At 42.1% G+C, this 27,769-nt stretch overlaps 6 protein-coding genes across 7 annotated transcripts; 3 read left to right on the forward strand and 3 right to left on the reverse strand.

Annotated features, from left to right (window-relative positions):
* Positions 1-385: 385 nt before the first annotated feature.
* LOC108599247 (alpha-protein kinase 1) lies at positions 386-10,900 on the forward strand. Its single transcript, XM_017986044.2, has 5 exons — positions 386-863; positions 2,940-3,659; positions 3,808-3,912; positions 3,975-4,078; positions 10,014-10,900. The coding sequence occupies exons 1-5, from the start codon at positions 386-388 to the stop codon at positions 10,830-10,832; spliced, it is 2,226 nt and encodes a 741-aa protein (XP_017841533.1). The 3' UTR covers positions 10,833-10,900.
* Positions 10,901-11,050: 150 nt separating this feature from the next.
* LOC108598689 (sodium-coupled monocarboxylate transporter 1) lies at positions 11,051-15,468 on the reverse strand. Its single transcript, XM_017985409.1, has 7 exons — positions 15,325-15,468; positions 13,075-13,743; positions 12,798-12,959; positions 12,623-12,738; positions 12,207-12,566; positions 11,684-12,145; positions 11,051-11,621 (listed from the first exon to the last, which is right to left on the reverse strand). The coding sequence occupies exons 2-7, from the start codon at positions 13,726-13,728 to the stop codon at positions 11,333-11,335; spliced, it is 2,043 nt and encodes a 680-aa protein (XP_017840898.1). The 5' UTR covers positions 13,729-13,743; positions 15,325-15,468; the 3' UTR covers positions 11,051-11,332.
* Positions 15,469-17,133: 1,665 nt separating this feature from the next.
* LOC108600932 (microfibrillar-associated protein 1) lies at positions 17,134-18,774 on the forward strand. Its single transcript, XM_017988769.2, has 3 exons — positions 17,134-17,273; positions 17,334-18,231; positions 18,287-18,774. The coding sequence occupies exons 1-3, from the start codon at positions 17,204-17,206 to the stop codon at positions 18,720-18,722; spliced, it is 1,404 nt and encodes a 467-aa protein (XP_017844258.1). The 5' UTR covers positions 17,134-17,203; the 3' UTR covers positions 18,723-18,774.
* LOC108600930 lies at positions 18,740-22,500 on the reverse strand. 2 transcript variants are annotated; one of them, XM_017988768.2, is made up of 12 exons: positions 22,453-22,468; positions 22,345-22,406; positions 22,091-22,288; positions 21,667-22,033; positions 21,356-21,610; positions 20,254-21,284; positions 20,132-20,201; positions 19,967-20,071; positions 19,582-19,902; positions 19,417-19,524; positions 19,059-19,361; positions 18,740-18,994 (listed from the first exon to the last, which is right to left on the reverse strand). In XM_017988768.2, the coding sequence occupies exons 3-12, from the start codon at positions 22,283-22,285 to the stop codon at positions 18,786-18,788; spliced, it is 2,964 nt and encodes a 987-aa protein (XP_017844257.1). In that variant the 5' UTR covers positions 22,286-22,288; positions 22,345-22,406; positions 22,453-22,468; the 3' UTR covers positions 18,740-18,785. The 2 variants fall into 2 exon arrangements, with proteins under 2 accessions (XP_017844257.1, XP_017844256.1); XM_017988767.2 differs by having other exon boundaries at positions 22,345-22,500.
* Positions 22,501-22,748: 248 nt separating this feature from the next.
* Positions 22,749-25,418, forward strand: LOC108600685 (transcription factor 25). The gene is made up of 6 exons (XM_017988397.1): positions 22,749-22,969; positions 23,039-23,391; positions 23,456-24,304; positions 24,371-24,697; positions 24,757-24,926; positions 25,027-25,418. Exons 1-6 carry the CDS (start codon positions 22,835-22,837, stop codon positions 25,197-25,199), a joined length of 2,007 nt encoding a protein of 668 aa, XP_017843886.1. The 5' UTR covers positions 22,749-22,834; the 3' UTR covers positions 25,200-25,418.
* On the reverse strand, positions 25,419-27,763 carry LOC108600686 (actin-related protein 3). The gene is made up of 6 exons (XM_017988398.2): positions 27,547-27,763; positions 27,268-27,448; positions 26,900-27,214; positions 26,295-26,831; positions 26,129-26,212; positions 25,419-26,064 (listed from the first exon to the last, which is right to left on the reverse strand). Exons 1-6 carry the CDS (start codon positions 27,588-27,590, stop codon positions 25,969-25,971), a joined length of 1,257 nt encoding a protein of 418 aa, XP_017843887.1. The 5' UTR covers positions 27,591-27,763; the 3' UTR covers positions 25,419-25,968.
* Between the last annotated feature and the right edge of the window lie 6 nt (positions 27,764-27,769).

Raw genomic sequence — 27,769 nt, forward strand, 5'->3', positions numbered from 1 at the left:
CACAAATAAAATCAAATAAAAAGGACACAACAAAAGCGAGGGCAGCATTCAGCAAGAGCGACAGAGAGCGCGAGAGTGAGAGTGAAAGAGAACGCAATTGCTAGTACATAAGCATGCAACGCGTCACGTGCCACATGCGGCGGCGCTTGGCGACTGGGCAAACAGCAACGACCAACCACCGTGGAGCAACCCCTAAATGCCAAAGGACTCGACTCAGCTGTGCGCAGTCAAGCTGCTGCGAGGCTAAGGCTACAGTTTGAAACCGTCAACAGTTCAGTTCGGTTCAGTTCAGTAAGCGCTGCTGAGTCGAGTCGCGCATACGAGTCTCGCGTACGAGAAGACGCGTTGCAAGTTTAGAAACAGTTTAGAGCGAGTGTTAGACGTAATGTCGACGGCATTTCTGATGGACAGCTTATTGCATGCACAGCAGCAAAGTCAGCTAAAGTCGAGTCTGAGCGAAATGCTGCTAAGTCGCGCAGCTAGCGAGGAGGAGCAAGAGGCTGAGGCCGAGGCCGAGTCGGAGTCCGTAACTGAGGCAGCCACCACATGTGGCTGCAACGCGCGCTACAAGTGCGTCAAGTGTCGCGAACAGCGTGCGGAAAGCGTTGATAGCATTGAGGAAATGGATTTGGAAATGGAGCTGGATGAGGAGGACGAAGATGATGATCCTGAGGTGCTCGATGCCGAGGAGCTGCCCAGCGAGGCGCCACTCAAAATGCCCAAGCTGGAGCCCAAGCAGACCAGAAGCTCGCCCAGCAGCGCCACCACCACCATACTCAAGGACAACAACAGCAAGCCCATACTCAAGTTTAGCGTTTCCGCCATCCTGGGCGATACGCGTGAAGGAGTGCGCGTACGCAACGGTAAATTCAACGTTTGTGGCATGCAACCAACAGACAATAGCGCGCGCTTAAGCCCTTAGCAAAACAGAAGATAAAAAAAAAACGTATTTGATTCACTTACTATTTCATGCTCCTCGTTCTCGTTTTGTATTTTGTTATTTTTTGCTGTCCTTAAGCCCCTTGAGGGGCGCAGGCTGTAAAAACAGTAGCCGCTAATCATGTTTAAATTATTTCCATTGCTCAACCAAAGCAAATGCGCACAACCAGTTCTCCCTACGATCCTTGGCGAGTCCTTTTTTTATTGCCAGGATCAGCCTCGCACACAAAAAAAAGTAGGCGTGACTAATACGCCATCAGTCAATGCAACTGCGCAACGCATTTGATTCTTTTTTGTATTTTTGTCTCTGCTCTGGATTGTGGGATTTAATTGTCATGCGATTAGGTTTATCATGTTCTTTATGGCCTCTTTTTATTATTAATGAGTGGGCTGTGACCTGTTCTTTATGACAATTGCAATAGTTGCTTGCATAATCCTATTTTGTGGTGAGCCAAATTTATACACGCGACAAATGGTTATGGCTTTGATATTATCCACTAACAGCAATATTAATTCATTTCAAATCAAATCGAATTCATTGCAAATACTTTATGCATATTACAATTGCAGAAACCAATTTGATGGAATATCTATCTATATAATTACTATTACAACAAAGGTTTAAAGAATTTAGTCTGAATCTCAAACCAATTCGTAAGAAGCGTAGAACATAGAGATAATTATCGCTAGATTTTGATTTGAAAGTCTGTGGCACCCCAGACTAATTTTATGAATATTATAACTGTTTAAATAAATAGTTCTTGAAGTCTTAAGTCTAAAGATAAGAATGGTTTGCTGCTAAAGTATGAGCAATAAATCAAATGCTTGCCTGTGTAATCTAAGCATAGCACATGCCTGTAGACTAGACAGCTTTATAATCAGCCAAAGAGCCAACTAATTTCAATCAAACATCTGCCAAACTATCCTTAATGGATCTCCAATAACTGTAATCAACATAATCTCTATCAATTAAATCAGAGCGCGTTTGCCGCACTAATTGCCTGGCAAAGTGACTTTTTGCATAAAGCACAAACCGCAAAAAGAATTTGGTTTTTGTTTTTGTTCTTCTGCAAATCAAATGCTTAAATCAACAACTTTTTGCCCAAAAAACAGACGAGGCGCAATGTGAGCAATTATAACTTAATTTGTGCGCTCATTAGGCGCTCAAAGCGCGCACACATGTGGCAGACACACACATACACACACACATGTGGCAAGTAAAAACTTTGGCCACAAGTGCGTGGAATTATCGAATTAAGGCAAACAAACAAACGCACAAACAAACTAAAGAGGCGTTAATACGTTAATTGTTTCAATTTCTCTCTCTAATCGAATTAAAATCATATCCTGCAGCGTCTGTCAGTGCGCGCATGTATGTGTGTGTGTGTGCGTGTAAATGGCGTCTGCTGTATTTTTGGGGGTGTTTAATTAGAAAATGAAATGCAGCCCCAGCCCCAACCTTAGACTCCAACACGCGTTACCAAAAGCATCAAAGGCACTAAAAACTTTTGTTTGCCTTCCACATGAACTGAATTCAACAAATGTAGGCGTTGATGGCGTCTGCTTCCAAAGGTGTGTATGTGTGCATAAAGTTTTTAATATATGTGTGTGTGTGTGTGTGTGTTGATGGGTGGGGCGTGTTAAGCTCTGCTGCTGTGCTGGCTTTTGGCGCTGCGAGCTGTTTAATTATGCCAGAGCTTGACACTTCAAAGCAGCATCCTGTCGGCTTGCCAACTGCGAATATTCGCCAAGGGTATTGCCAAGCACACACACACATAAGCATATGCAGATGTCAGCTATAGATAATATGTGTGAAGCATATGAGCAGCCAAAGTGTTAGGGGAAACTTTTGAAAATGTGTTTTGGCTTTGTTGGAAATCTTTAGGTTATTTACAGAAGTTTACAGATTCGACTTTTACCGAAAGTCAAGCATATAAAAATAATTTCATTGAATTAAATTGTAGCACTTAATAAACTCCACGCATTTGTTTAATTAACAGAGTTTATGCAGCCGCAGCATATATGGCCTTATCTACAACAAAACTTTATGCAACAGCACTCACATCAATATGCGCAGCAGCAGCATCAGCAGCACACGCCGCCAACGCATCATCAGCACCATCAGCAGCAGCAGCAGCAGCAGCATCCACATCAGCAACACCATCATCCATCGTTGCCACTGCCATTGCATCCGCATCATGTGCACCATGCACACTTTCCGCATCCCGCATTTCTAACGCATCAGCAGCACCAACACCAACAACATCAACAGCAACAACAGTCGCACGGCAATAGTTGTCAACCGCAAACCACATTGACGACGGCCGCATCCTCGTCGTCACCTGGCAGCACAATTAGTGATAGCGACAACAATCACATCAACAACAACAACAACAGCAACACCAATAACAACAACAATAGCAGCAGTAGTAGCAGCAATAGTCTGTTGGATGCTCGACCGCATGATGGCAGCGACCAAGACAACAGCAATCGAAGATTAACGCAAGAAAAGCAACAACAGCAACAGCAGCAGCAACATCAGCAGCACCAGCAACAGTTGCTAAGTGGTCAAGCAGTCAACCCGCCAACAGCAGCGTCTGGCATGCATCCAGTTATAGCCAAGCCTATGCCGAGTCGGCCCACACCCTTTCTACCCCACACGCTCAATCATCCGCATTTGCATTCGTTGCTGGCACATTGTCGCAATCCCTACATGAGTGGTAAGTAGGAGTAGCTCCCCAGACTCGATTTCTAATTGCTGGGCACCCCAGTGTGCAGTTTAACAAGTGTTTTGGGGCTGCATGCCTCACTGCCTCACGGCCTGCATGAAATGCATCTATTAATGCATTTTACTCACAACAATTGCAGTTGGCGCTCAAGTGTTTCCCCTGCCGCCGGGTCAAGGCTTTCCCTGGGCGCATTCGACACGTGGCAAGCCACGGCGTGGCATGATGCGTCGTGCCGTTTTCTCAGGTTCGTAGTGGAATGGGGGGACATGGTCAAGTGTTGCAACTGTTGCTTCTCATTCTCCGCAGATTCACAGCGCAAGGGACTGGAGAAGCGCTTTCAGCAGCAGAAGTACATAAGCAAGCCGGACCGCAAGAAATTAGCCGAAAGACTGGGCTTAAAAGATTCTCAGGTGAGTTCAATTTAATTGGCTAAGCAGTCAACGCGAGTCTGAAATTTAGAACAATTGCAATTTCCATGCTTTGATGAAGCCAACAACTTTTTAACATAAACTCGTTGTAATCAATACGACAGCTATAAACAAAGCGCTTAAAATTCAACACAAAAGTAGCTATAATGCAAGCTCATAATAATAAATAACAAATAAAGTTATGCAGAAATTATATACATACTTAGCTATATTGTTAAATATGTTGCGGAGCAAAGTTTTCAAATCAGCTTTAATAGGCAATGGCGAATAACAGTATATAGACGTATATACACGTCAAAATAAAACTCCGCCCTTAAAAAGCTCTCAGCAATGGCTGCGCAGCTCAAAAATGGTAGCAGACAGTGGGGCTGAGCGAGTGAGACGGGGGGTGGGGAGCAAGACTATAGGGCAAGTGTATAGCGTTCGCTTTACTTTAAATGCGCAGTCGCTTGTCTTGGCTTATATGTATATATGTGTGTGTGTGTGTGTATATATAAAGGTCGAAATACATATAATGAAATTATAACGAGCCATAAGAAATTCATTTGAGCTTACCATAAAGCAGTTGGTGGTGTGGCGGGTGGGCGGCTGACTGGCAGACAGCTTTTATTGATTGCGCTGGCAGCGCTGTCCCGGATGTGGCATACATAATTAAATTAAAAATAAAAATTTCCCTTTTGCCTGTTTTATTGTTGTGCAACTTAAAAAATGCCAGGCGACATCATTTTCACATGACTGCAACAGCAGCAGCAGCGGCGGCAACAAGAACAATCATTTTGGTGGCATAACCAATTTGGCCTTGTCAAAATGCAATCGATCACAACTCAATCACAAAACTGATGCACTGATGAGGGGTAGTAACAGTGTCATGCCAAATTAGTGCAGCGACTGCAGCTTCTTCCTGCTTTTACTTTTGTGCGTCAGTTCGTTAGTCTGCTGTGGTATAATTCATAAAAATTTCATAATTACGCAATAAGCGTGTCCAGTTGCATTTGTCAGCGGAATATGCAATGCATTCATCAAGACCGAACATCATCAGCATTATTATCAACTCATTGCCTTTGCCACGTTGCAGTTGCTACGCCCATCTCTGGGCTCATCCATCATGCCAGATCTTTTATCCTAATGATCGTATAATGCGCGCTCATTCCTTTCTGCAGGCCAAGCTATTGAAATTCAAGCAGTTACCTATGTAATCCCAAATCGGTTGGTGTAAAGTTTGCTGCTCTTTAATTTTAAATACATCATGTAATTAAATTCAACGACCGCAACAAGACTCTTTAGATACTAAGAGCAAACTGTAAGTGATTGTTAAGCCATTTCAAGTCTGCAGCTTATGCGCTTACGATTATTTGATGATTATTGCCCACTCCATAAATATTTGCCTTAGAATTAGACATTGAGTGGTGTAGGAAAATCCAAAGCATTCATCAATTGCACTTTGTCAAATGGGAAAATGAAAATGTCGACGTGGCTGGCTGACCAGCGGCAGCAAAAACAAAAGAGAAAAATGAAAGCTGCAAAAAATAAAAAAATTGAAAATGTGGAAAAATGTCAGAAAAACTCACAGTCAAATCGCAGCAGTTGGTCCAGCTCCAGCTTTGCTGGCAGCCTTGGGGACAAAGGACCAAACAAAGTGTTGACCAGCCGGCGGCAATGGTGACACCCACCAATGGCTCCATTAACAAGAATGTGAAGCAGTGTGGAGTGTGTGGCAGGGCAGTTTGTGGTGCCACACAACGGGTGGTGAGGCTGATGAACGAGTGCGGATATTCACACTCAAGTGACACACACACACACACACACACACACACACGCGCGCGCAAACATGTGAAGTTGGGGCAGAGCTCTCGTGTTGAAATGCAACGCGCGTAGTGGCGCCTAGTTGTATGCAACATGATTTAAGAGGCAACGAGGCAGCGTGTCCTTTAGCTGCACTTTTTTGCGGCCTGCGCTTTTGTTGTTCATTTACTGTTTGGCTGCCATAAATATTCGCACACAGTGCATTTGGGGCCATTGCAACGGCCGCCGCAGTGCTTTGGCAAAAATATTTGTCGCGTGTCCTGTGGTTGACAAACAAAACGAAAAGCAAAAATAAGTCATTGCATTGAACGTTCTCGCTTTGGCTCGCAGGTGATTCATCATCTCGAGTGTTGTTCATTGCAACGTTTATTGCCATTTTTACAAACGCACTTGAAAATTATTTGAAGCGTTTTTCATTCCCCCCGCGCGCACTGCCCCCAGTCAATTAAATTCGCGTGCGCGTGGGTTTCATTGCAATTGCATTGGCAATTTTTGTGGCTTCTTCTCAAACGTTCACCACTTGTTATCGATAAGTCCTTACATAATTCTGCACTAAATAATACTAGCTTAAATACTAACAAGTAGATTAAGTATACGTGCACTTCAAACATATTAACGATTCCCTTTAAGTCATAAATATTTATTTACTCTAGCAATAGAGTTTGTGTCTGCAATTGACAGCCACGCACGTCTCATAATCCAAGTAAATCTAGCTATAAATTTAATTGCCATTAATGACACTTCAAAAGGCAAAGGCGAGGACTGCAACACGCCTGCCAAGCGCAGCGAGTGGTAAACGTTGTTAAAAACATCTTGCGGCTAAATTTCTAAAGATCACATCATCTACCAAAAACTGATTTGCATTTTTAAATCAAAGTTCAGTCGCGCTGCTGTTGCTGCTGCTCAGTGCCCTTGGCTAAACGAGTTGTGCGTTCGCTCTTGCGCCCACAAAGAGCTTCAGCCTAAGAGTCATCCCCCACAGCAAACACACACACACACGTGTCTGTGTATTGAAGCCGGCAGCAACTTTTTAAGTGTCATGTCCAAAACAAATTCGTCTGTTTTTGATTTGTCGAATTTTCGTGGGAGGGCAAAGGCATGAGAGCAAAACGATTCCAAGAGCGGCAACGCACATCAACTGTAAAAATGTTGTTGGGTACTTTTGGCATTTTGCACGTTATAAATACAAATCTTTTTTAGCTTTTATTTTATTTGTCTGCCGCGGGAACACATAAAGGGTAGGAGTGGAGGAAGGCACAGGCTGTGAGGGGTGCAGCTTATTTACTTTTTTATTATTTGTTTGCCGTTCTGATTTTGCTGCCATTTATTTTTTATTGACTCGACAAGGCTTTAAATCAATTTGTTGGATAAGCAGTCGCATGAGGGTTTGCTTAAGAGATTTAATGTGACCACATTTGCAGTTAGAGAAAAAGGTTGCAAGGATTAATTGATATTAAATTTATGATTGTAAATACATAATCGATTCTAGATACTATAGATAGCGTAGCTTACAGCTCATTTCACCATTTATTGGTTATAATTGATGCCAAAACATGCTCCTTAAGCACTCCTTAAACGTTTGGGCAATCAAAAAGCACTTGAATCGAAAAACAATTTGCACATAACTCGGATTTCATTTCCTATGCCGCCACCACCACCCGTAACCCTTATTTTGAGAAACATTAAAAACCATCATTTGCAGCTTTGGTTACAAAATAAATCTATGACAAATTGCCAAATAAATGCCACAAGCAAAAGAGCGAGAGAGAGAGAAGGAGAGAGAGTGGGGAGGGTTGGCAGTACACAAATACTAAAACAATAAACGCTGCTTGAATAAATTGTCCAAACTGTTTGAAAGTGGCAAAAATTGTTTGGTAACCCAAAACGCACTGAGAAACTGCTACAAAATGACTTTGGCAAATACTTTGGCAGATTGAAGTTTATATAGCAGACTATTTAATACGCTATTACGGCAGCATATCGAATGACAGAGCGAGAGGAGAGCAGCTTGCTCGCAATGGTTTGACAAAATCACCCTCGAACTGCCTCATTAGTTAACATATGTTGCCAAGTTCTAACCGTCAGCTCAGTTCAGCTCAGGACTTCCCCCACCTTTCCGGGAGAGTGAGCGAGAGATACAACAGCTTGCGCTCATTGCCCGAAAGTCAATTCTCGGCCAAAGTCAAAGTGAAAGCAATTTGAGAAACCATTTGCCACACTCCCAAGCTTCCCAGCCAACTCCATTTATATCAGCATTGCTGCTTTATAAAAACTTCAAACAAATGCGGAGCGATATGTCAGAAAAATGTGTTACTTGCAGGCCCAACAAAAACTCAGTGCTATAATATGATATGTGGGAGGCAGGCACACTTATTCATTTAGTTGCTTGATGGAACAGCAATATTGTTGCTTATTTATTAAAAACTAGATAGTTTGGGCTAGTCAAACATAACTGCCTTTCAGTCGATTGTCCATTAGTTGCGAACAATGCACAGAATTATTTGCATAATTATGCAAAATGCACATAAAATCCAAATTCATGTTCAACATAATTTTAATAAGCTAGAAAAACAAGTGCAATATTTGTAAACAAGCTAAAAATGTTGTAGATAAATGTTATTTGTGCTAAGCGAACTATGCACATTTGATTGCCAATAATTTATATATTTTCTATTTTGTTTCATACCCAATTTAAATTCAAGACTGTTCTGTTGACAGTTTGAGCTTAGAAAGTTTAAGGCCTGGAGGCGCGACTAGTTGGACTGTTTTGCAATTTTTTTTATTTTTGCTTGGGCGAAACCGGACGCATACTAAATTGCACGCTTTATAATTAATTTCCATCAGAAACAGACGACGGCAACAACGAGAGACGATGAAAATCCTGTGCCAGCTTTCTGGCTGGCCAGAGCGCAGAGGGGGGTGGAACCCATAATCATTAATCTTATCGCCGCCTGAGCTTATTATTTCAATTGTGGGAGTATGCGTGCAATGGGAGGAGGCTGGCTGGCTGGTTGACTGGCTGGCAGACGTTTAAGTAAAAACTCAATGACCGGAAGTAAAGTAAAACAGCAAAATACAACAGCAACAACAAGAACAATAATGTGGCACGTGGCAGCAGCAGCAGCAGTGGCAGCAAAGAGTGTGAGCGAAAGGGGCAGGGCAGAAATCTCTGCGGTTAATCGCTTGTTTAACATGTCAGCATATTTGAGGATTTACTCTTAAATTATTTCAATTTGATTCATTTTAATTAACAACTTATTGCATTTGATTTAAATTGAAAGTTAGCCGGGGGTTGCGTTGCATAAATTGTTGCAAATTGGTTTTTAGCCAACGAAGTGCGTTGCCAAAAGTCCTGCTGTGTCCTAGACACGCAGCCAGCAACAACTTTGTGCCTTTGGTAAACACCCATTCGATAATAACTCAAAAACAGTCGCAACTTGGGCAGTTGTTCACTGGCTTTAGGGTTGTCAGAGCTGCCTGCTCTCAATTTGCGCTGAGTGTTTGCCGGCTACTTGTCTCTTAGCTGTTGCTGTCAGATGCAGTCGCAAACACACACAGGATCAACTTTTGGGGTAGAGCACAGTGTGTCAAAAGCTAAGCATATGATAATATTATGTGGGTCTAGTTTGCATACGAAATAAAAACCAATATTATTCTTTAAATGCATAAATTATAAATATAATAAAATTCATCGACGTAATTATTTTAAGCCATAATAGAATGTGCACCACTGTGCTCTCTCTAATCAATTTGTAGCCGTTTAGCAAAATGTCTCTAATTTGCATTTATTATGGATATGCCAGCGTCTGCTGTTGGCATTGCAGTTCAAACTTTTCTGCCAGAGCCACGCCCATGCACACGTTTACCGCCCACACCACCCACCACCCAATCTCGTTGTAGCCTTAGTTTTGCAAGTAACGCAGTAAAAGTTATGCTGACCAAAAGTGAAAGAGGCAGCAATAGCGAGAGACAGTTGTGCCTGCGGTTATGAAAACTTTTGGGTCAACTGGAACTGGGAACTGGGATGTTGTTGCCTGCTTTGGACAGGCATCCATCTTGCCACACACAGAGACATGCTTACCCTTGGAATTAACTTATGTTGTATTTTTTGCAGGTTAAGATTTGGTTTCAAAACCGCCGCATGAAGTGGCGCAACTCCAAGGAGCGAGAACTGCTGGCTAATGGCGGCTCACGTGATCAGACGCTGCCCAACAAGAACAATCCCAATCCGGATCTGTCGGACGCCAAGTGCGATCGACCGTTGACGCCGCTTTCGCCGCCGCTACTCTCGCCCAACGGCAGCGCCAGCTCACCCCCACCCCAGACGTCTGTTACTACAAAGGATGAGCCAGGAGCAGCAGCTGTCACGCCCAAGTCACCGTTGACTGACGGCAGCTCACCCAGGCCACAGCCCACACCTCCCGCCGCCGCCTCCTATGGTTGCCTGCAGATTAGCTCACCGCCGCCGTTGCTCAATAGCCTTAAAATGAGCGATCAATCAGCTGGAGCTACGCCTAGTGCCACGCCCACCACTACCACAGTATCTTCGGCTGCCTCCTCGCCACCCTGTGGCGTTGAGTTTCAGGCCAAGCTCAATGCCGAGATGCAGAAGCAACTAGTGGCCGCCGATCTCAAGTTCAAGCTCGAGTCCAGCATCCAGGAAGCCAAGCAGCGCCGCTTTGAGCAACTGCAGCAGCAGCTGCATCATTCGCCACACTTCAGCGCCATGCGTGAGGTCGAGCTTGCCGCTGCGGCCGCTGCTGCCCAACTGCATCATCATCATCATCAACAACAGCAACAGCAGCAGCAGCAACAGCAGCAGCAGCAGCAGCAACAACAGCAGGCCACGCCCTCTGCTGAGTTTATGAAACTGTATTACGATGACTACGAAGATTCCAATTCGGATAGCGATGAGGAGATTAGCGTGACGTGATCACCAAGCTTAAGTCCAAGCTTGCTGTAAATAAACTTAAACACACAGTCGACTTTTAATTGTAATTAACCTGCTAATTATAAACTTAATTAATTTAATTGAAACTATGCATTAATTAATTACTGTATTTAATGTATGCATATTTTTTCGAATTTAACATTTCAACGCGAAATAAAGCAAAATTAACAAAAATATAAAATAAATTTATAAAGGTTTTTGATAAGCATTAGACACTAGTAAAAATATACAATATATTAGTTGCAAAAAATACTGTCAAAAGTTAGGGGCAACCAACGGGTTAACCAACGTGCTTAGACAACTAGAAATAAAATCACTCTTTCGACTATGCTTACACATATTATAGGTATATAGGTTTATACATAAGTAACTATAGACTTGTTTAGGTTCGATGTCGACTACAGGCTACTACAACAACAACAGCTTTGTACATGGAGGTTAGCGTTACACTAGGAATAATTCGTCTGTTTATGAATTTTGATTTATTTGTCGCTTGTCTCATCGTCCAATCGTATGGCTAGATTAACATGTCCCTCGTCGCCGCTTGTGTCCAGGGGCTTAACCGTAGTACTTAACTGCACTGTAGTGGGCTCAGCCTTGCAGACTTCCTCCGACAGAGCGGGATTATCAATGCCCTTGCTGGTGATGCGCAGCACGCTGCGTCGTTCAATCATTTCAATAATTAGAGAGAAGAGCCAGCCTAGAAAGACTGTGAGTAGACAGCCGATCATGCTGAACCACATGTAACTCAGCCGAAATATGGACCAGGAGCTGCAAGCAAGGGAAACGCACAAAATTAAAGATGGAAAGCTGACATTGAAGTTTGGACTTACGCAAAACCCTCTGCTGGCAACGGCTGTAAGCTCTCGGTTAGCAGCTCTTCTATAATGCCAGTCACATTCATATGACAATTGCAAAGCTCCACCGAAGTGGGTAATGTTGGAGTCTCGACGCTGCCCAGCTGCGCCATGACGCCGATGAAGACGACCAGCGCCAGCGACAGCAAGCCACCATAGAAGGCGCCTTTGGCATTCGCCTGCTTGCAGGCAATGCCCAGCACGAAGAGACCCAAGGTCACACCGCCAATGAGTCCATTTAGTGTTAGCGTAGCCTGCAGCACGCCACCCAAGTGCTCCACTATGAAGACCAAACCAAACGAGGCTATGCCATAGCCCAGTGACATCCACTTGGCATATGTGGCGCCTTTCTCCGGAGAAATCTTAATGTTCAGTCCATTGATTAACAGATCCTCGCAGGTGACAGCAGACAAAGAGTTCAAGGCGGAGGCCACAGTGCTGCAAATCAATCTTATGTATAGAAGAGAGAGAGAGAGAGAGATGTCTTTGGCTTACTTACCCCAAGCTGGCGGCAAATATTCCTGCTACGAAGATGCCAGCAATAGTGTAAACCTGCTCATAAGTATTGATGACATAGTAGGGCAGCAGCTGATCCGAGGCCGTGATGCGCGACACGCTCAAAGGATCACAGTCGGCATAATGATTGAACACCATGAGTCCAGTATAAAAGTTGAGCAAGAAGACCAGGATTAGGCCTATGATGGCAAAGCCCAACGCTATTTTGGCCAACTTTAAGGACTTTAGGGACATGCATTTTTGCACTGAAGCCTGATTGGTGCAGAATAGCGAGGTCCAGTAGAAGAAGCCGCCAATAACCACAGACCAGACTGTATGCCGTGTCGTTGGATTCGGATCAAAGCTGTACAACCATAATAATGTTAAAAATAAATAGTGAAGATTGTAGCTGCAACTTACTTGAAAAACTCCAAGCGACTGCGATCGGCGGCGGTGCTGAAAATCTCTATGGGATCACCGCTATAGAAGGTGCCGAGACCCACCAGAAGCACCAAGGATACAGCCAGCACAGCGGCCTACAAACATAATACAAGACAATTACAACTAAGTACTTTGCTGATGTTGTGTAATCTACCTGAAAGGAATCGGCGATGACACACGCCTTGATGCCACCCATAGAGGAGTAAAAGACACAAACAACATAGATCAGCACAACGGCAATTTTGGTATTCAAGCCTGTAGCCGCAGACAAGGATATAGCGGGGGCTAGGACAGCCACAGCGGTATAGAAGCACATCTGATAAATAAATAAAGGAGTAAGTCAATAAATAGTATTTTATGCTGAGTCGAAAATGTTGCTTATTGCAAGCGTTCCCTGATTATAAAATAGTAATTATGAGAGTGGAACTCACCTGAATAACATAGAGCAGAGCGCCCAGTAGACGCAACTGTTTGCCAAAGCGTATACCCAAATACTCATAGCAGCTGGTGAGCTCCATTTTAAAATAAATGGGATAGAAGATCTTCACAGCTACCGGTATGACCAGCACCATTGGCACCACAATGATCACAAACTGTGTGCCCTGGAAATACATTTCAGCGGGATTGCCCAGCAGCTCAATGGCAGTGATGAAGCTGGTGGTCAAACTCAACGTAACGGGCAACAGCTTCATGCCCGAGCCAAGCAGAAACTCATCCGAAGAGCTGCCACCGGTTTGAAAGAAACCATAGAAGATGCCTATGCCCAGCGATACGACCAACATGGCCAATAGTATGAAGTAATCAATGAAGGTGAAGCTGGCCTTGTGACTAGGATCGCTGCATTCCTGCAGCGCTGGCTGCATTGTCTGCGGATGTGCATGCCTAAAGGCGGTCAGCAGCAGACTGGCGGCATCATTAAACTCCATTTGCTCCGTGCTGGATGTGCTCACATCGCCACGCACCAGCAAATACTTTTGCTCGGGGCTTATGGGCACCTGTTGCTGTTGCTGAGGCCTAAGCGTATGCGAGCTTATGGAATGCGCCAGCGCACAGAGCGTCAATAGTTTCAATATGGTGCCAAACATGTTCTCCAAACTAAACTGCAAATGCACAAATATTAAATGTTTATTAAAAATATTCACATCTCTCAATATAATTACAAGTTCGAGGTCTAGGCGGCAATTACCAAACACACACACATACACTAAAAGAAAAATTACTAAATTTTATTTTGTGTAAGCTGTGGGCGTTGCGAAGTCATTAATCAATTAAAGCCAATGCATTTATTGTATCTATGAGTTACAATATACATAACTGTAACAGGCTGTCTGTCTCAAGTTCAAGTGCAAGCAATTTATTAGTTTATTTTTATTTACACACACCAAAAACTTACAAAATTATAATTTTTATGTCAACATCTTCTCGGTCATTTTATTTAATGTATAAATGCAATTTTAGAGCTGCTCCCGCATATGCAAAATTAACCTATGGGTTAATACCATGAAGCACTCAAGCTACCTTTCGCCATACACTTTAACTTTGATGTGGGGCGCAAGAATCTCGCAACCCCTCCCACCCAAGTGAGCGCAATATGCAGTAAAACTAATTGCAGCTAATTGTTTCTCACACACACCCGAGGGTTCAGAGAAGTCAAGCGAGCAGCCATTAAATTCATAACTGATTCCAACTGATGAATATGCAATCCGCCAAACTATAAAACAAATAGATAGCAACAAAGGCAAATAGAGAAAGATGGAAAGAACTCAGCTCCTGGGCTACAGTTGGTCAATGTGCACGCAAAGCATTTAGTTTAAAGCGAATTGAACTGGTTTCCGTTGGAAATTAAAAGCTGAGCCCAGCCTGAGCCAGTTCTAACTAGAAGTTGGAGCAAAGGGAATGCAAGCCCTAAGCTGAAAGCATTTAAGGATGGCATATAAAAAGTGAGAAGCTAGTTTTGTTGCCTAAGAACGCCTAATAAACCAACAAAAACTGGTCTCAAAATTATGATAAGACGCGAAAAACAAAATACTTCACAGTTTACTTATCGTGTGACCACTGTACTGCGCTCTCGAGTTAATTGATAAGCGCAATTCTTAAAGAGCTTACAACAAACAATCGTTGTGTCTTTTATTCATAATAATTAATTCTTACAACATCCCACTGCCAACTGTTATAAACTGTTATACAGCAGCAATTTGTTTGTACATGCCATATACAAATTTATCACTATTACTTGCACTATATTAAAACAATTTTAAATATTTTTTAAAACAAATGCCAGCTGTTAATTACTATTGTAACTTATTAGCAAAAGGTGTAAATGAATTTAGAAAAAAAATGTTAAACTGCATTTGTCTATGAATTTATTAGATCGTAAGTCTGCCAACTAAATGATTTACATATACTGCACATACCTCGATTTATTATAAATAATTTACTTTTTTGTATAACTATTCAATTTTTGTAATTACTTTTGCATGCTCAACAAACATTACGCATTGAAAACAATCATTTTTTTAAGACCCAAAGCACATGAGATTAGATGGTAACAAAGGCTTTATACAGATTTAAAGCTAGTTACATTTTATAATTGCTGTCATAACAGGAAATGCATAGAATAAAGTAAATTGTTTTGGGGGCTCGACCCAATTTATAATATTATTAACTATAGCAATTCTTACCTTGTATATAACTTCAATTATCCTTGCACTGTTAATCCTTTTTTTCGACACACACACACAAGTTTTTCAACGTAAAAATGTTCTGAACTGTATTTGTAAAATAAAACCACGATTATTTTTGTATTTCATTAATTTAGTAAGCAACACTTTAAAGCACAAAATAATATTATATATTATTTTTGTTTCCAGTTTGTCCTTTTATTTATTGCATTTTCAACAGACACAACGCACGCTCGTATTAAACATTTTCGATCGAATGACTTTGGCCAGCGACTGCTGATCGGTTTTATATACCCAGGCAGATCGGACAAAGTGAGCACAAGCAACAACAACAACAAAATCGAGCGCATTGGCCAACAACTAGCGCTTGCGATATTTGTCAATGTGTGAAGTAAAGATCGCTGTAATGAGAGCAAATGCTGCGAGATGAGCTGGATGAACAACACGGAAAGAGAGAAGCAGAACTCTTAAAGAAACTTAAAGAAACCGCAGAAATGAATTAATATATATTTGCGTAAAAAATGTATTTAAATTAAAAAAAATTCATTTATTAACCCTGGTTTGTGGCCAGCCACTTCAATTACACTATGCTTGATTTTACAAAAATAAGCTCAAGCTATTTTTAATAATGTTTTTATTTAAAAAAGGAAAACATAAATAAACATTTAAGAGGCTTTCAATTAATTTGCATTGACACAGCATGAAAGTTCAACAGAATGAGACATTGAGCAAACTTGCCGCAGAAACTGGCAACAACCTCTTTCTGGCAGCTTAGAACAATCAATGGGCCAGCTTGCCACAACACACGCAATTTTGTTTTTAAGTATAGGCCAGTGGTAAGAGAAATATATATTTATTTAAAAATTACACAATAGTGTTAACAAGATGGTAAAAATATTCAAGCGTAGGTGAATCTATGAAGTAAACGTAAGCTCTGCCAATTAAAATTTTTCTTTAGCCTAAGATCTTTGATGATTTTATCAGTGCGCTTCAATTGATTCAGCTTGGTTATGTCTATATATATATATATATATATATATATATATATATATATATAGACATATATATACTCGGATAATGATAACGGGTTTGATCTAGACAAACATTACATCGCACATTGCGCTTTTTCTGTTAATAGAAAATTATTTGTTTACAATTCTTAGTTGCTAAATACTTAATTTTTATTGGAATGTATACGAAATTGGAATTGAAAGCGTCGCCGCAAAACCAAATGCAATCTATGCCTAATAAATTTTTATTTAAATGCATAAATTGTTGGTTGGTTTAAACAAATTTACACGTGTCTTTGTAATTAAGATTGAAGGCAGGCAGCACTTCCATCAATCAAGAAGATATTTAGAAAAATGAAAATAAAAATAAAAAAGAACAATTTTAGATGAACTCTGATCTGCTCTCGACTATACACACCTCTATAGAGAAAGCATCACATTCAATTAATAATTATTTTACAAACGGTAGTGGGTGTTGCAATTGCTAAAATTAACGTCTTGTGTGTAATTAAACAATTATGACTAAGTGCTATTATGACCTCTGCCAATAATAAACACCAATAAAAGCAATCTAATTGCTCATCTTAAAGAAAATGCGTTAAGTCAATTCAAAATTTCAAATTAAATCAAAGTTGATACCCGTTGATAGCCGTTTATACAATACGTTTAGCAAAGACACATACCCTTATGTGTGGCTAAAAATAATACATATATACTTTTTTAATACGGTCACACTTTGTCCAGAAATCCAGGCGTTAGCGGGAAAAAGCGAGTTTCGCAGCACTGCTGTGCATTAATAAGCAGAAGATTGTAATAAAATTGTAATATTTAACATAAAAGTTTAGCAAACCTATTAAATTATTACCGAAATGAGCGCTCCAACTGCTCTGACGGGTATACAATGCACCGCTGGTGCTATACCCGTACGAAATGAGAAAGGTAAGTAAACAATAACAACATGCACGGAATATAATTTTTGTTTACCAAATGCGTTTGCAGGCGAGATCTCGATGCAAAAGGTAAAGGTGCAGCGTTATATATCGGGTAAACGGCCCGATTATGCGCGTGCCGATTCTAGTTCGGAGGAGAGCGACGATGATGATTTTGTGGACAATCGCAAGCGCTTGGAGCGCCACAAGGCCGAACGACACAAACTGGAGCTAAGTCGACGCGACAGTGGTGATCATGGCGCACCTGCAGAGGATGAGGCTGAAGTGGATGATCCACGTCTCCGACGACTGCGTACGCGAACAGGAGACATGGAGGACTTGGAACGAGAGCGCCGTGAGCGTCACAGACATATACACGAACCTGAAATGTTAGACAGTGCCAGCGAAGAAGAGCAAGAGCTAGAGGACAATCATAAGATCGAGCGAGGTACCAATAAAATCACGCTCGCCTCAGAATCCGACACCGACTCGGAGTTAAGCGACACAGAGTTAGAGAAGCGACGCTCCAAATTGCGAGCGCGTATGCTGCAGCAGCAACGCGAGGAGGAAGTGCTGCAAAAGGAAGACGAAAAGCAATCTGAGTCCTCCGAATCGGAGAGCTCAGAGTATGAGGAAGAAACCGAAAGTGAGGAGGACAATGAACCTCGTCTCAAGCCGCTGTTTGTGCGCAAACGAGATCGTGCCACCATACAAGAGAAGGAACGTGAGGCACAGCGGCAAAAGCAGCTGGAAGCAGAGGCCAAGCGCGCTGCTAAGGAGAGACGACGCGCAACGTTGCGGCTGGTGGAGGAAAGCGTCAAAAAAGATCTAGAGAAGATTAAGCCTGAGACGAACGAAGCCAGCATTGACGATGTCTGTACAGCCGATGAGAATGATGAGGTAGAGTATGAGGCCTGGAAGCTGCGCGAGCTCAAGCGGATGAAACGTGATCGCGAAGAGCGCGAAAAGTAAGTACCAAGAAATACTTTAACCACAAACTGTTAATACATTTCACATTTTCAGTGCCGACCGCGAGAAACTGGAAATTGACCGCATGCGAAATATGACAGAAGAGGAGCGACGAATGGAGCTGCGCGCCAATCCCAAACTAGTCACTAACAAGGCTACCAAAGGCAAATACAAATTTCTGCAAAAGTACTATCATCGCGGTGCCTTCTATCTTGACGAGGAGAATGATGTGCTCAAGCGGGATTTCGCCCAGGCGACGCTAGAAGACCACTTTGACAAGACAATATTGCCCAAGGTGATGCAAGTGAAGAACTTTGGACGCTGCGGTCGCACCAAATACACTCATCTGGTTGATCAGGATACCACGAAGTTTGATTCACCTTGGTACGCAGAGACGTCGAACAATATGAAGTTTCATAATGAACGCGCCGGTGGCATGAGGCAACAGTTTGACAAACCTACGGGCTCTAAACGCAAGAAGCTGGAGTAAAAATATTTAAGTTCAATTACAATTATAATTAAAACAAAATAAACAAAACGAACAGAAATTTGTTTAACTAATGTCAAGTTTGTAGCTTTCAAGCAGCTCTACCCGATTTTGCACTAGCGCCTGCATGACGCCCTCCGTTTTGATATAGACCACATTATCACAGCTGTGCAGACTTTGGAAACTGCGCATATCATCTTTGGAAGCCACCATATAAAAACGATTTTTGCGCGGAGGTTTGGTAAATACTGTGCCGCCAGCGCATTCTATAATAGCTGCAAATCAAAACAAGTGACATTTACAATTTCGCTACAGTCGGCAGAATATCACGTAACGCACCTTTCAATTCCTGGGCAGAAGGCTGTATCTCAGTGCCCAACATGAAGTCTATGTTCCTTAATAGTTTGGCTTGCTTCGTCGTAGCCAAAGGCTGGAATTTGTACTGCGTTTCAAATTTGTCATCATTGAAGAGATGCGTTGGCTTAACTGTTATAGAACGTGTATCCTTTAGGGACTGCAGCCACTTGGTACAGAGTATGGGTTTGCCGCTGGCGACTGTTACTAGAAACTTATAAGTGCGCTCGCCACGGTCCATAATCAACACATCCGACCGAACGGGGTCTGCAGATAACTCTATAGCATCTGTAAAACATAATAGTAGATATAATTGATATTACGTTTATTTAAACGAACATACTTCTGAGCGAGCTAAGCAGCTTTTCCAATTGTTTAAGATTACACATGGACGTTGAGATTTTTATTTTGTGTCCAGAGTATTTAATGCTCCTTAAGTAGGAATTGATGTCTGTAAAAATAAGTGTTTGTGTTCTGTTGATTTTATTAGATGATTGTTTGTCTATACCTTTCAATGAGTGAAGCTGAGCAGATGCCTCGGAACTTGTTGGTTGCTCCGCCTTTGTTTTCTCTCCGTTTAGTTGGGATTTATTTAAAATTGCTTCAGCTGCTTGATATTTAAAACTCTCCGCCAACAGTGAACAATTTCTTATTCTAACCAGCCGTTGAGAGTTCAGGGAAGCTGCTTGTTTGATACTGTTAGAGTCTTCGCTGTCAGACTGTAAGTCTTCTTTTTTAGCAGCCACATGGACTTTCGTTGCTGGCGTAGAGGTAGTGGACTTAAATACTGCTTTTGTTTTTCTGTTGCGTGATTTCAGCAAGCGGTGAGCTGTAAACAGGATAAAAAGGTATTATCGGAAAGTTACCGTAGTTAGCATAGGTTTGTTACTTACACAATGCGGACTCAGAACCGCTCACTGAACTGTCTGTACTGACTGTACGCACTTTTTTTACTTTTGCTGACGCAGGCTCTTGACGAATGCGAAGTTGCTTGTTAGCTGCAAGTCGAAAGATAGAGATTTAGTTATACACTCATAAACATCTGTTTAAAAACTTGCCTGTTACTTCTGAGGTTTCAATGCTAGGTGAGGCACGTTTTCGTTGTAGGGCTACTTCACATGGCTTCAACTGCATATTAGTCTGTTAATAGCATTTCAAAAAATATGTTATCTGCACTCACCCCTGTCAATTCAAGCAGTCTGCTCTCACTTAAATTCTGATTGTCTGAGGGTGAAATCGACTGGTCAGCTAAGGCAACAAGCCCTATCAACTCGTTATCTAGTTCGTCGTACATGCTTAAAGTGTTGGTTATGTCCAGAGCGTTCTCGGCAACAACAGCTACTGTCTTTTCATTTTGTGGTACAAATAATTGCGTCGCCAGCATATCCTGCGTAGGCGGAGTAGCTTTTGGTGACACTGTAGGACTTGTAAACGCTTGCGTGGGTATAAAGTCCTGCAAGTTTTCCTGATGCTTGCGCTTCACAAATGGCTGTGTTGGTATAAAATCCTGTGCGTACTGATTATTGGAGTTATTTGTGGATATTGCAGACTCCATTACATTGTCAACTTTTGTTGAACTGAACCTGACAAATGGTTGTGTAGGCATAAAATCTTGATCATGATGCTCCTGCTCCTGTTGCTCTGTGGGCACATCCTCTGATGGTTCTAAGGCAGCTACACTTATAAACGCTTGTGTGGCAATAAAGTCCTGAAAGTTTCCCTGGTTGTCTACCAAGTCTTTCAGCTTTAAAAATGGCTGCGTTGGCAACAAGTCCTGGGCGTCCTGGTGATTGATGCTGCATCTTTTTGAGTTATTTGTGGATATTGCAGGCACCACCAAATTGCCAATTTTAGTTGAACTGACTCTGCGTGGCGGCTCCATCAGCAAGGACGAATCAAAATCATCGATGGCATCCTGCCTGACAAATAATTGTGTAGCAATAAAATCTTGCTCATGTCGCTCCTGTTGCTCTGTTGGCGTAGTCTCTGGTGTTTCCAAAGCAGCTGAAGCTTGCTGGTCCTCATTGGAATTATTGCCTTCCAGCAACTCCAATATATCCGATGTGCGCGGTAGATCTGTCGCTTCAGCTTTGCCGGCCTCATCCTGCTGAAAAAGTTCAGGTGTAATGCAGTGTCCTTCGCTACGAACACTCTGATGCTGATGCTTAGTGCTGTTCCTATTGGTACCAGTCCAATTCAACGTAGTGGTATCTATTTCCAGACCAAAGTGTTTATACAAAGGTTATTAATCAGTAAGCATAAGGAAAGATTCGAAAACTAACCTTTTACCTGGTTGCATTTGGATGCACGTGCCGGCTTCAGCAGCAAGGACGAATCAAAATCTTCGATGGCGTCCTGGGGCGTCTCCTCTGGCGTTTCCAAAGTAGCTGGCGCTTCCTGACCTTCATTGGAATAATTGCCTTCCAGCAATTCCAATATATCCGGTGTGCAGGGTACATCTGCATCTGGAACTTTACCAGTTACATCCTGCTCAAAGCGACCAGGGGTGGTAACAGACCAATTCAAAGCAGATGTATCTGGTTCCATAAATAATGAGTATCAGCAAAAAAGATTCAACAACGAACTAACTAACCTGTTGTCTGATTGAATTTGGATTCACTTGCCTGCTTCAGCAGCAAAGACGAATCCAAATCATCGAAGGCATCCTCATTCACCTCGTTAAAGTCCTGCGTACACATACGTATCTGTGACCCGAGTTCCGAGGAATCATCTTCGCTTACGTTTGGTTCTGGAGCGTTAGACAGAGCCGGCCGCACATCTTGTGTTTCGGGTATAATAAAATCATCACACATGGCAAAGTTAACAGCCTGTGTTTCGGGTATATTAAAGCTGTCCATGTTGCTTGTAGCGTTTGCCGAGGCTGGCGCCGTTTCTGGTATAAGGAAACTATCAGGCGTTATGTCAACCGAATCTTCTGCCAAGCCGGTGCTATTGAGTGCCTATAAAACCAATATGATTTAGTTAAAGCAACTTATAATTGGAATACACAACATTACCTCTTCGAAATCAATAAAGTGCAGTTTGGCGGCGGCATTGCCAAAACGAAGCTCTACCTGTCCATTGTTAGCGTCTGTTCTTGTAATGCGCCGAACTTCGGTTTCGCTTCCATTCACATAGATCCTGCCACCCACAGCGCAAAGCTTAACAGTGTCGTCCGATAGCAAGGTAATTGTGGCATGTGCCAACTCCATGGACTTCAAAACACATTAATTTATATAAAGTGAGATTATAAAAACTCACAAATGCCCACCTCATCGTCACTATGTAGCTCCAAGCCTGATCTGCTGCCTATACGGTAAATAATATCTGGCTCTAAGAACAGCATGGGCTTTTCGGAAGCAGTAAATCTAAGAGTTACCATTATGCTGAAACCTATAACACTTTTCCACTTATTACTCTACAAAAAATTCTTTTGCTTCAAGTGTAAACAAATTAATGTTGTCACAACAAGCTACAATTTACAAATGAGCGGGAATGATAAAAATATATCGATATCAAACATTTGCTGGAAGTGTGGCGGCAGGTAAATTAGCCTGGGTGGTTTTTTAGTTGACAAGTAACGCATGAAAAAATACTTATCAAACATTTGCTGGAAATGTGGCGGAAGGCTAATAAAGTCGGGGTGTTTTTAAAATACGGCCACACTGTCATTAGTTGATAAACAACGCATGGAAAAACATATAGTTTTTAAATAATTTTCTCGACATATGTAAATTTAGCTAAGTAACAGCTATTGAGAAATGTCCGCACGTATGCTCAAGAAGCTGCAGGGCGACACAGACAAGCTTGGACCGCCGCCCGACGATGATGAATACGACAATGATCATCTCACAGATAATGACGAGCTAAATCCGATTAAGAATCCCTTTGATTTGGTTAGTATTAGTACACGCACACACCTGCACACATTTGCTGACGCTTACATTGGTACTTCTATATGGCAGCTTAACCAACAGAGTTTGTCAGAAAGCGAATTCAAGGAAGACGACAACGAGACGGAGCACCCATCGGCGGCTAATGCAGCGCAGAGCACTGCCGTAGCTAAGAAAAAGAAAAAGAAGCGCAAGAAGAAAAAGTCATCCAATAATCACATTAGCAGCGAGGACAACGAACGTCAGGATGATTATTTTAGAAAAGGAGATCCATTGGTGGGAAAGCATAATGAAGTGCCCAAGCAGCTTGAAAAGCAAGTCGCCTCAAGTTCGGCCAGCAAGAAACTATTGTCGGTAGAGCTGCGTCATCTCAATCAACAGAACGAGATGCGACGTACCTTTGGCAAGCGTGTGGTAAAAGTGGAGTAAGCATGCCTATATTAATGGTTGGCTCAGTTTCTTTGTAACATTTTTATAATTTTTTATTAGAAACAAACGGGGACGTCCTAAGACCACACTTAAATCCACCTATATAATAACTGCCAAAGATTCCTGGCCCCCACTAACCAAAAACATTATAACCATGAAGTTGGTACCCTCACCGGATACACCTATGTGCTCCAAAGGTGCTGATGACCAATGGTTTACCTTTCAGCATAGTCAGTACTATCAGGGTGTGCAACATATGTTTCTGTCGGCGCTGGAGCGCATCGATTCCGAGTTTTTAATAACGCTCATCAAACGCTGTCCTTACCATGTCGACTCGCTAATTCAACTTAGCGAAGTATGTAAGATGACAGAGGATTTTGCGCTTGCCTCCGAGCTAATCGAACGCGCACTGCTGCTGTTGGAATCGTCGCTGCACATTAACTTTAGTCTGACGTCGGGCAGTTCGCGCTTAGACTATCGCCATCAAGAAAATCGGTCCTTTTTTATTGTGCTCTTTAAACATGCACAGTATCTGGAGGAACGCGCCTGTTGCCGCACCGCCTTTGAAATTTGCAAGCTAGTGCTTAGCCTTCAGCCGGAACAGGATCCTTTGGCCATGGTGTTGGTTATTGATTACTATGCGCTGCGCAGCAAGCAACACGCTTGGCTTGTAGACTATTATGAGCAATACAATACCACACGCAATCTTGCCCAGCTGCCCAACATGGCCTATTCTTATGCACTAGCACTCTACCTAACGCAAGGTGACTGTGAGCGCGCCAATGAAATGCTGCAATTTGCTTTGCTTATGTTTCCAGGTGTGCTGCGTCCGCTGCTTGACGAAATGTCTGTACAGACCGACAAGCGCGTACTCGCCTGTGCCTATTTTTACCCTGATGTCTCCGGCAAGTGAGTCTAAAGTCACCGTTGTAAACCATTAATAGCCTTTATCTAATCTAAATTGTTTATCATTAGTCAATCACCTGCTTTGCATCAGCTAGTCTGTTTGTATGTGTGCCGTGCCAAGATTGTATGGCGCCAGAATGATGTACTCAGCTGGTTAGAGCGTAATGTCAACGCTGTGCTGGATCGCATTGATGCAAAAGATCCTATAGTTCAGGATTGCAAGGATAAACGTATATTGCGCTATGGCGGGACACCACCACGTCCCATCTTACGACATGTTATACTCTCGGACTACAAGGAAAAAGTACCCTTGGCTATCTTTGTATCCAAAGAACGTCAAGCAATTATGACATACGATCCGTTGCCTCCCGCCGACACCGTCAATTTCTATCAACAGTAAGAGTGTTTTTTTTTTGCCTTACGCTTATATTTATATCTTGTATTCATTCGCACAGGCAATCATCTTCCTCCAGTAGTCCAACCAGCAACACCAACAACTCTGTATCTATGTTTTTCCAGTCGCTGTTGCCCACATTTAACTTGCAGCAAATGCAGCAGGCAGAAGCTGTAAATGATGGTGCTCCGGGCGCTGCAGCTGCACCTGCACCAGATGGAGCAGGAGAAGGTTAAAAACAAATTTTTCATTGTTTCAATTTTAGCTTAAGCATTATATCACGAAAATTATATAAATGCATTTATTGTTTATATTTGATATATGCTTATAGAACCTGGACTACAGCAGTCGCTCAATCAGATCATGACCGGCATGTACGAGTTTTTACAAAACTTCCGTATTACGGAGCATTTGCGAGCTCCGGACGCAGCTGTACCCCAATCGCCGAGCAGTAGTAACGACGACGAAGAAGAGGATGAGGAATCTAGCGATTATGTGGATTAAAAGTAAAACTTCAACTTAAGCGCCGTTCTCTGTATTTTCGTCTCGCTTATATTAATCCAATTGGGTTTGGTGTCGCGCTTTATGCAATGGTTTTCCTTTGTTGGGACTTCAAACTCCCAAACGCTTGAAGCTTTAACCTTACAAAAACATGAATATTTAACTGAAGTTATTTGTCATAAATTATGCATAAATAAAATTGAACAAAATGTCCGTTTTAGCTTGAGCTTATAGAATGTTTTATTGATTAAATGAATGCATTTTTTTCAGTTACGCTTATCAATATAACAAACAGATTTTCATTTTCATCAATCAATTAATTTTGGGATTTTCTTTTCTCTCACTTTTACATATAAACCATTCTGCAATACTATGTATATAAATATTACTATTACAAGTACAATTTCATATATAAATGTGAGTGTGTGTGTGTGTGTGTGTTTTTTTGCGTGTTGAGCTGTAAATGAATCATTCATTTTTGATCATTTGATACAGCGCGTATAGATTTCTATAATTTTTTCAGAGTTTAAATGAAAAAACTTCAACTGGCAGACATTTGTTAGATTATTTTTATAAAGATCTTTTAGCTTAATTCAAAATTAGAATCACACAAAATTGCAAAGAATATATAGAGCCAAAGTGTTTACAAAACAAATTTAGAGCTTAACATATAGCAATACTATATAGCTTGGAAAATGATGAAAACGAAAATGCAAAATCATAATTAATTATAGCATAATAAAATAGGCAGGGGAAGCATTTTGATTCTGGATTATGTCATTGTGCCAAATACGGGATTATGACGACAAATGCTGGGTCCGTATTCCTCATAAGCAGCCTTTGTGTGACACACCTGATAGAATTCGGGCTGTGAAAGAGAAAAAGAAGAATTAAACTGGCTCTGGATGAACCATCTATGGGTTTTCACTCACCGTTGAAGCCAGCATGCTGCCTCCAAACCAGACGGCATAGCGTTGCATGTGATGGGTAATCACCTGCACATCAATGGGTTTTGGCTGCCAGATCAAAAGCAAAAAAAACAAAAATGTTAAAGTGAGTCAGTCATAATGAACTAGAGAAAGTACAGTAAAGCCTTACCTTAATACGTCCCTCGGATAAATTCTCGCTGATGCGCAAGCGAGTGTCTACGGAACGTTTTATATCACGCTGCAGACGACGTCCAAAGTCCTTAAACATTGTGGAGCCGCCGCTTAGCACAATATTGTTGTAAAGTGGTCGACGCACATCAATGGGGCAGTTTTGTATGACATTGTCAACGATTTCGGAGAGCGGTATGGTGAAGTCAGGATTCGAGAATTCTGGATGAAAGAATATCTCTGGACCAAGGAAGCGCTCGTAGCCCACATCAACGCTGAATGGTTGCTGCGTAACCGTATTTTGGCCTGTAAAGTTGCGTATCCACTTGCTAGGCTCCGCATCATACTTAGCAAACTCTTTGGCAATGTCTGGACAGATGTAGCAGTGTTTCTCCTTTATGGCTTTCGCTGTCTCTAAACTCTGTTCGGGCGGTATGCCCACCTCGCGTTCACGCAACAAACTTTGTATAAAAGAAGTAATATTGCGACCTGCTATCGGTATATGCTTGATGCAAGAGCCAATCACATAGCCCTCAGCCTATTGACAATGCAAGATAAGATATGCGGTCGGTCGAGTAGAAAATGTTTAGCCTTTGTTATGCTTACCACGGGTATGACGTGTGTCACACCATCACCGCTATCCACTACAATGCCTGTGAGTGTGCGCTCTTCAGCAGAACGCGAAGCCCAGCTGGCGGCCAGTGCAAGCACTGCCTGCACCGCTATATAGAGACCAGGCACATTAAAGGTTTCAAACATAATCTCAGCCGTATATTCACGGTTTTCAGGGGTATTTAGTGGCGGCTCGGTAAGCAAAAAGTAATGATCTTCAGGCTCGGCCCGCAGATACTTGAATATACACTGCTCCAGAAAACGCTCCATAAGATCCCAATCTTCCACAAGACCATGACGTACAGGATACTACAATTTAAGCAGAATAAGAACTGTTTTCTTTTAGCTAAAAATTCACTTACTTTGATAGAGTAACCAGTGGCATCAAAGGCTTCATCGCCTATAAAAAAGTCTAAATCCTCAATGCCTTTTGTGATGCGGCGCGTATTAGTGTCGCCCACGCGTGCCGACTCCTTAATCGCAATTGCCGATGGAATAATGAATTGTGGCTCCTTGTTGCCAGCAAATCCCAATTTAGAGTATCTGTATATATGTAAACATTAGATTGCTGACTAATATACACGCACAGATAGACACACACACATTCAAAGTTAAACTCCAATTTGTAGCTGTAAACTTACCCGGTGCCCACATCAATTACGCATGCCGGTAGCCTGCCTGTCATGTTGACTGCGCTTTTGTTATATATGCCAATTGTATTGGTTAATTAAAGCTCTTGGCTGGCGTAGTACAGCGTTTGCAACTCACTTGTCACTCTGATAAACAGTTAACTTTATAAATTTTCAACCACACCTCCGATGTGTCATTTAGAAAACTTCGCTCTTTGTCATTCACACACCAGCG

This window comes from Drosophila busckii, chromosome 3L (assembly GCF_011750605.1).
Source record: "Drosophila busckii strain San Diego stock center, stock number 13000-0081.31 chromosome 3L, ASM1175060v1, whole genome shotgun sequence".
NCBI lineage: Eukaryota > Metazoa > Arthropoda > Insecta > Diptera > Drosophilidae > Drosophila > Drosophila busckii.

Excerpts from the sequence above, each read along its gene's own strand:
- LOC108599247 (XM_017986044.2), top strand. The coding sequence starts at position 386 with ATGTCGACGGCATTTCTGATGGACAGCTTATTGCATGCACAGCAGCAA. Across the intron at positions 3,913-3,974 it reads GCGTCGTGCCGTTTTCTCAG|ATTCACAGCGCAAGGGACTG; the intron begins GTTCGTAGTGGA and ends CATTCTCCGCAG. Across the intron at positions 4,079-10,013 it reads TGGGCTTAAAAGATTCTCAG|GTTAAGATTTGGTTTCAAAA; the intron begins GTGAGTTCAATT and ends TATTTTTTGCAG.
- LOC108600930 (XM_017988767.2), bottom strand. The coding sequence starts at position 22,455 with ATGGTAACTCTTAGATTTACTGCTTCCGAAAAGCCCATGCTGTTCTTA. Across the intron at positions 21,285-21,355 it reads CAAATGCAACCAGGTAAAAG|ATACCACTACGTTGAATTGG; the intron begins GTTAGTTTTCGA and ends GTCTGGAAATAG. Across the intron at positions 19,903-19,966 it reads CGGTTCTGAGTCCGCATTGT|CTCACCGCTTGCTGAAATCA; the intron begins GTAAGTAACAAA and ends TCCTGTTTACAG.
- LOC108600685 (XM_017988397.1), top strand. The coding sequence starts at position 22,835 with ATGTCCGCACGTATGCTCAAGAAGCTGCAGGGCGACACAGACAAGCTT. Across the intron at positions 24,305-24,370 it reads TACCCTGATGTCTCCGGCAA|TCAATCACCTGCTTTGCATC; the intron begins GTGAGTCTAAAG and ends GTTTATCATTAG. Across the intron at positions 24,927-25,026 it reads ACCAGATGGAGCAGGAGAAG|AACCTGGACTACAGCAGTCG; the intron begins GTTAAAAACAAA and ends ATATGCTTATAG.
- LOC108600932 (XM_017988769.2), top strand. The coding sequence starts at position 17,204 with ATGAGCGCTCCAACTGCTCTGACGGGTATACAATGCACCGCTGGTGCT. Across the intron at positions 17,274-17,333 it reads ACCCGTACGAAATGAGAAAG|GCGAGATCTCGATGCAAAAG; the intron begins GTAAGTAAACAA and ends ATGCGTTTGCAG. Across the intron at positions 18,232-18,286 it reads GATCGCGAAGAGCGCGAAAA|TGCCGACCGCGAGAAACTGG; the intron begins GTAAGTACCAAG and ends TCACATTTTCAG.
- LOC108598689 (XM_017985409.1), bottom strand. The coding sequence starts at position 13,728 with ATGTTTGGCACCATATTGAAACTATTGACGCTCTGTGCGCTGGCGCAT. Across the intron at positions 12,739-12,797 it reads TCATCGCCGATTCCTTTCAG|GCCGCTGTGCTGGCTGTATC; the intron begins GTAGATTACACA and ends TTATGTTTGTAG. Across the intron at positions 11,622-11,683 it reads TTGCCAGCAGAGGGTTTTGC|CTCCTGGTCCATATTTCGGC; the intron begins GTAAGTCCAAAC and ends CCTTGCTTGCAG.
- LOC108600686 (XM_017988398.2), bottom strand. The coding sequence starts at position 27,590 with ATGACAGGCAGGCTACCGGCATGCGTAATTGATGTGGGCACCGG. Across the intron at positions 26,213-26,294 it reads TATCCGAGGGACGTATTAAG|CCAAAACCCATTGATGTGCA; the intron begins GTAAGGCTTTAC and ends TTGATCTGGCAG. Across the intron at positions 26,065-26,128 it reads GCAGCATGCTGGCTTCAACG|CCCGAATTCTATCAGGTGTG; the intron begins GTGAGTGAAAAC and ends TCTCTTTCACAG.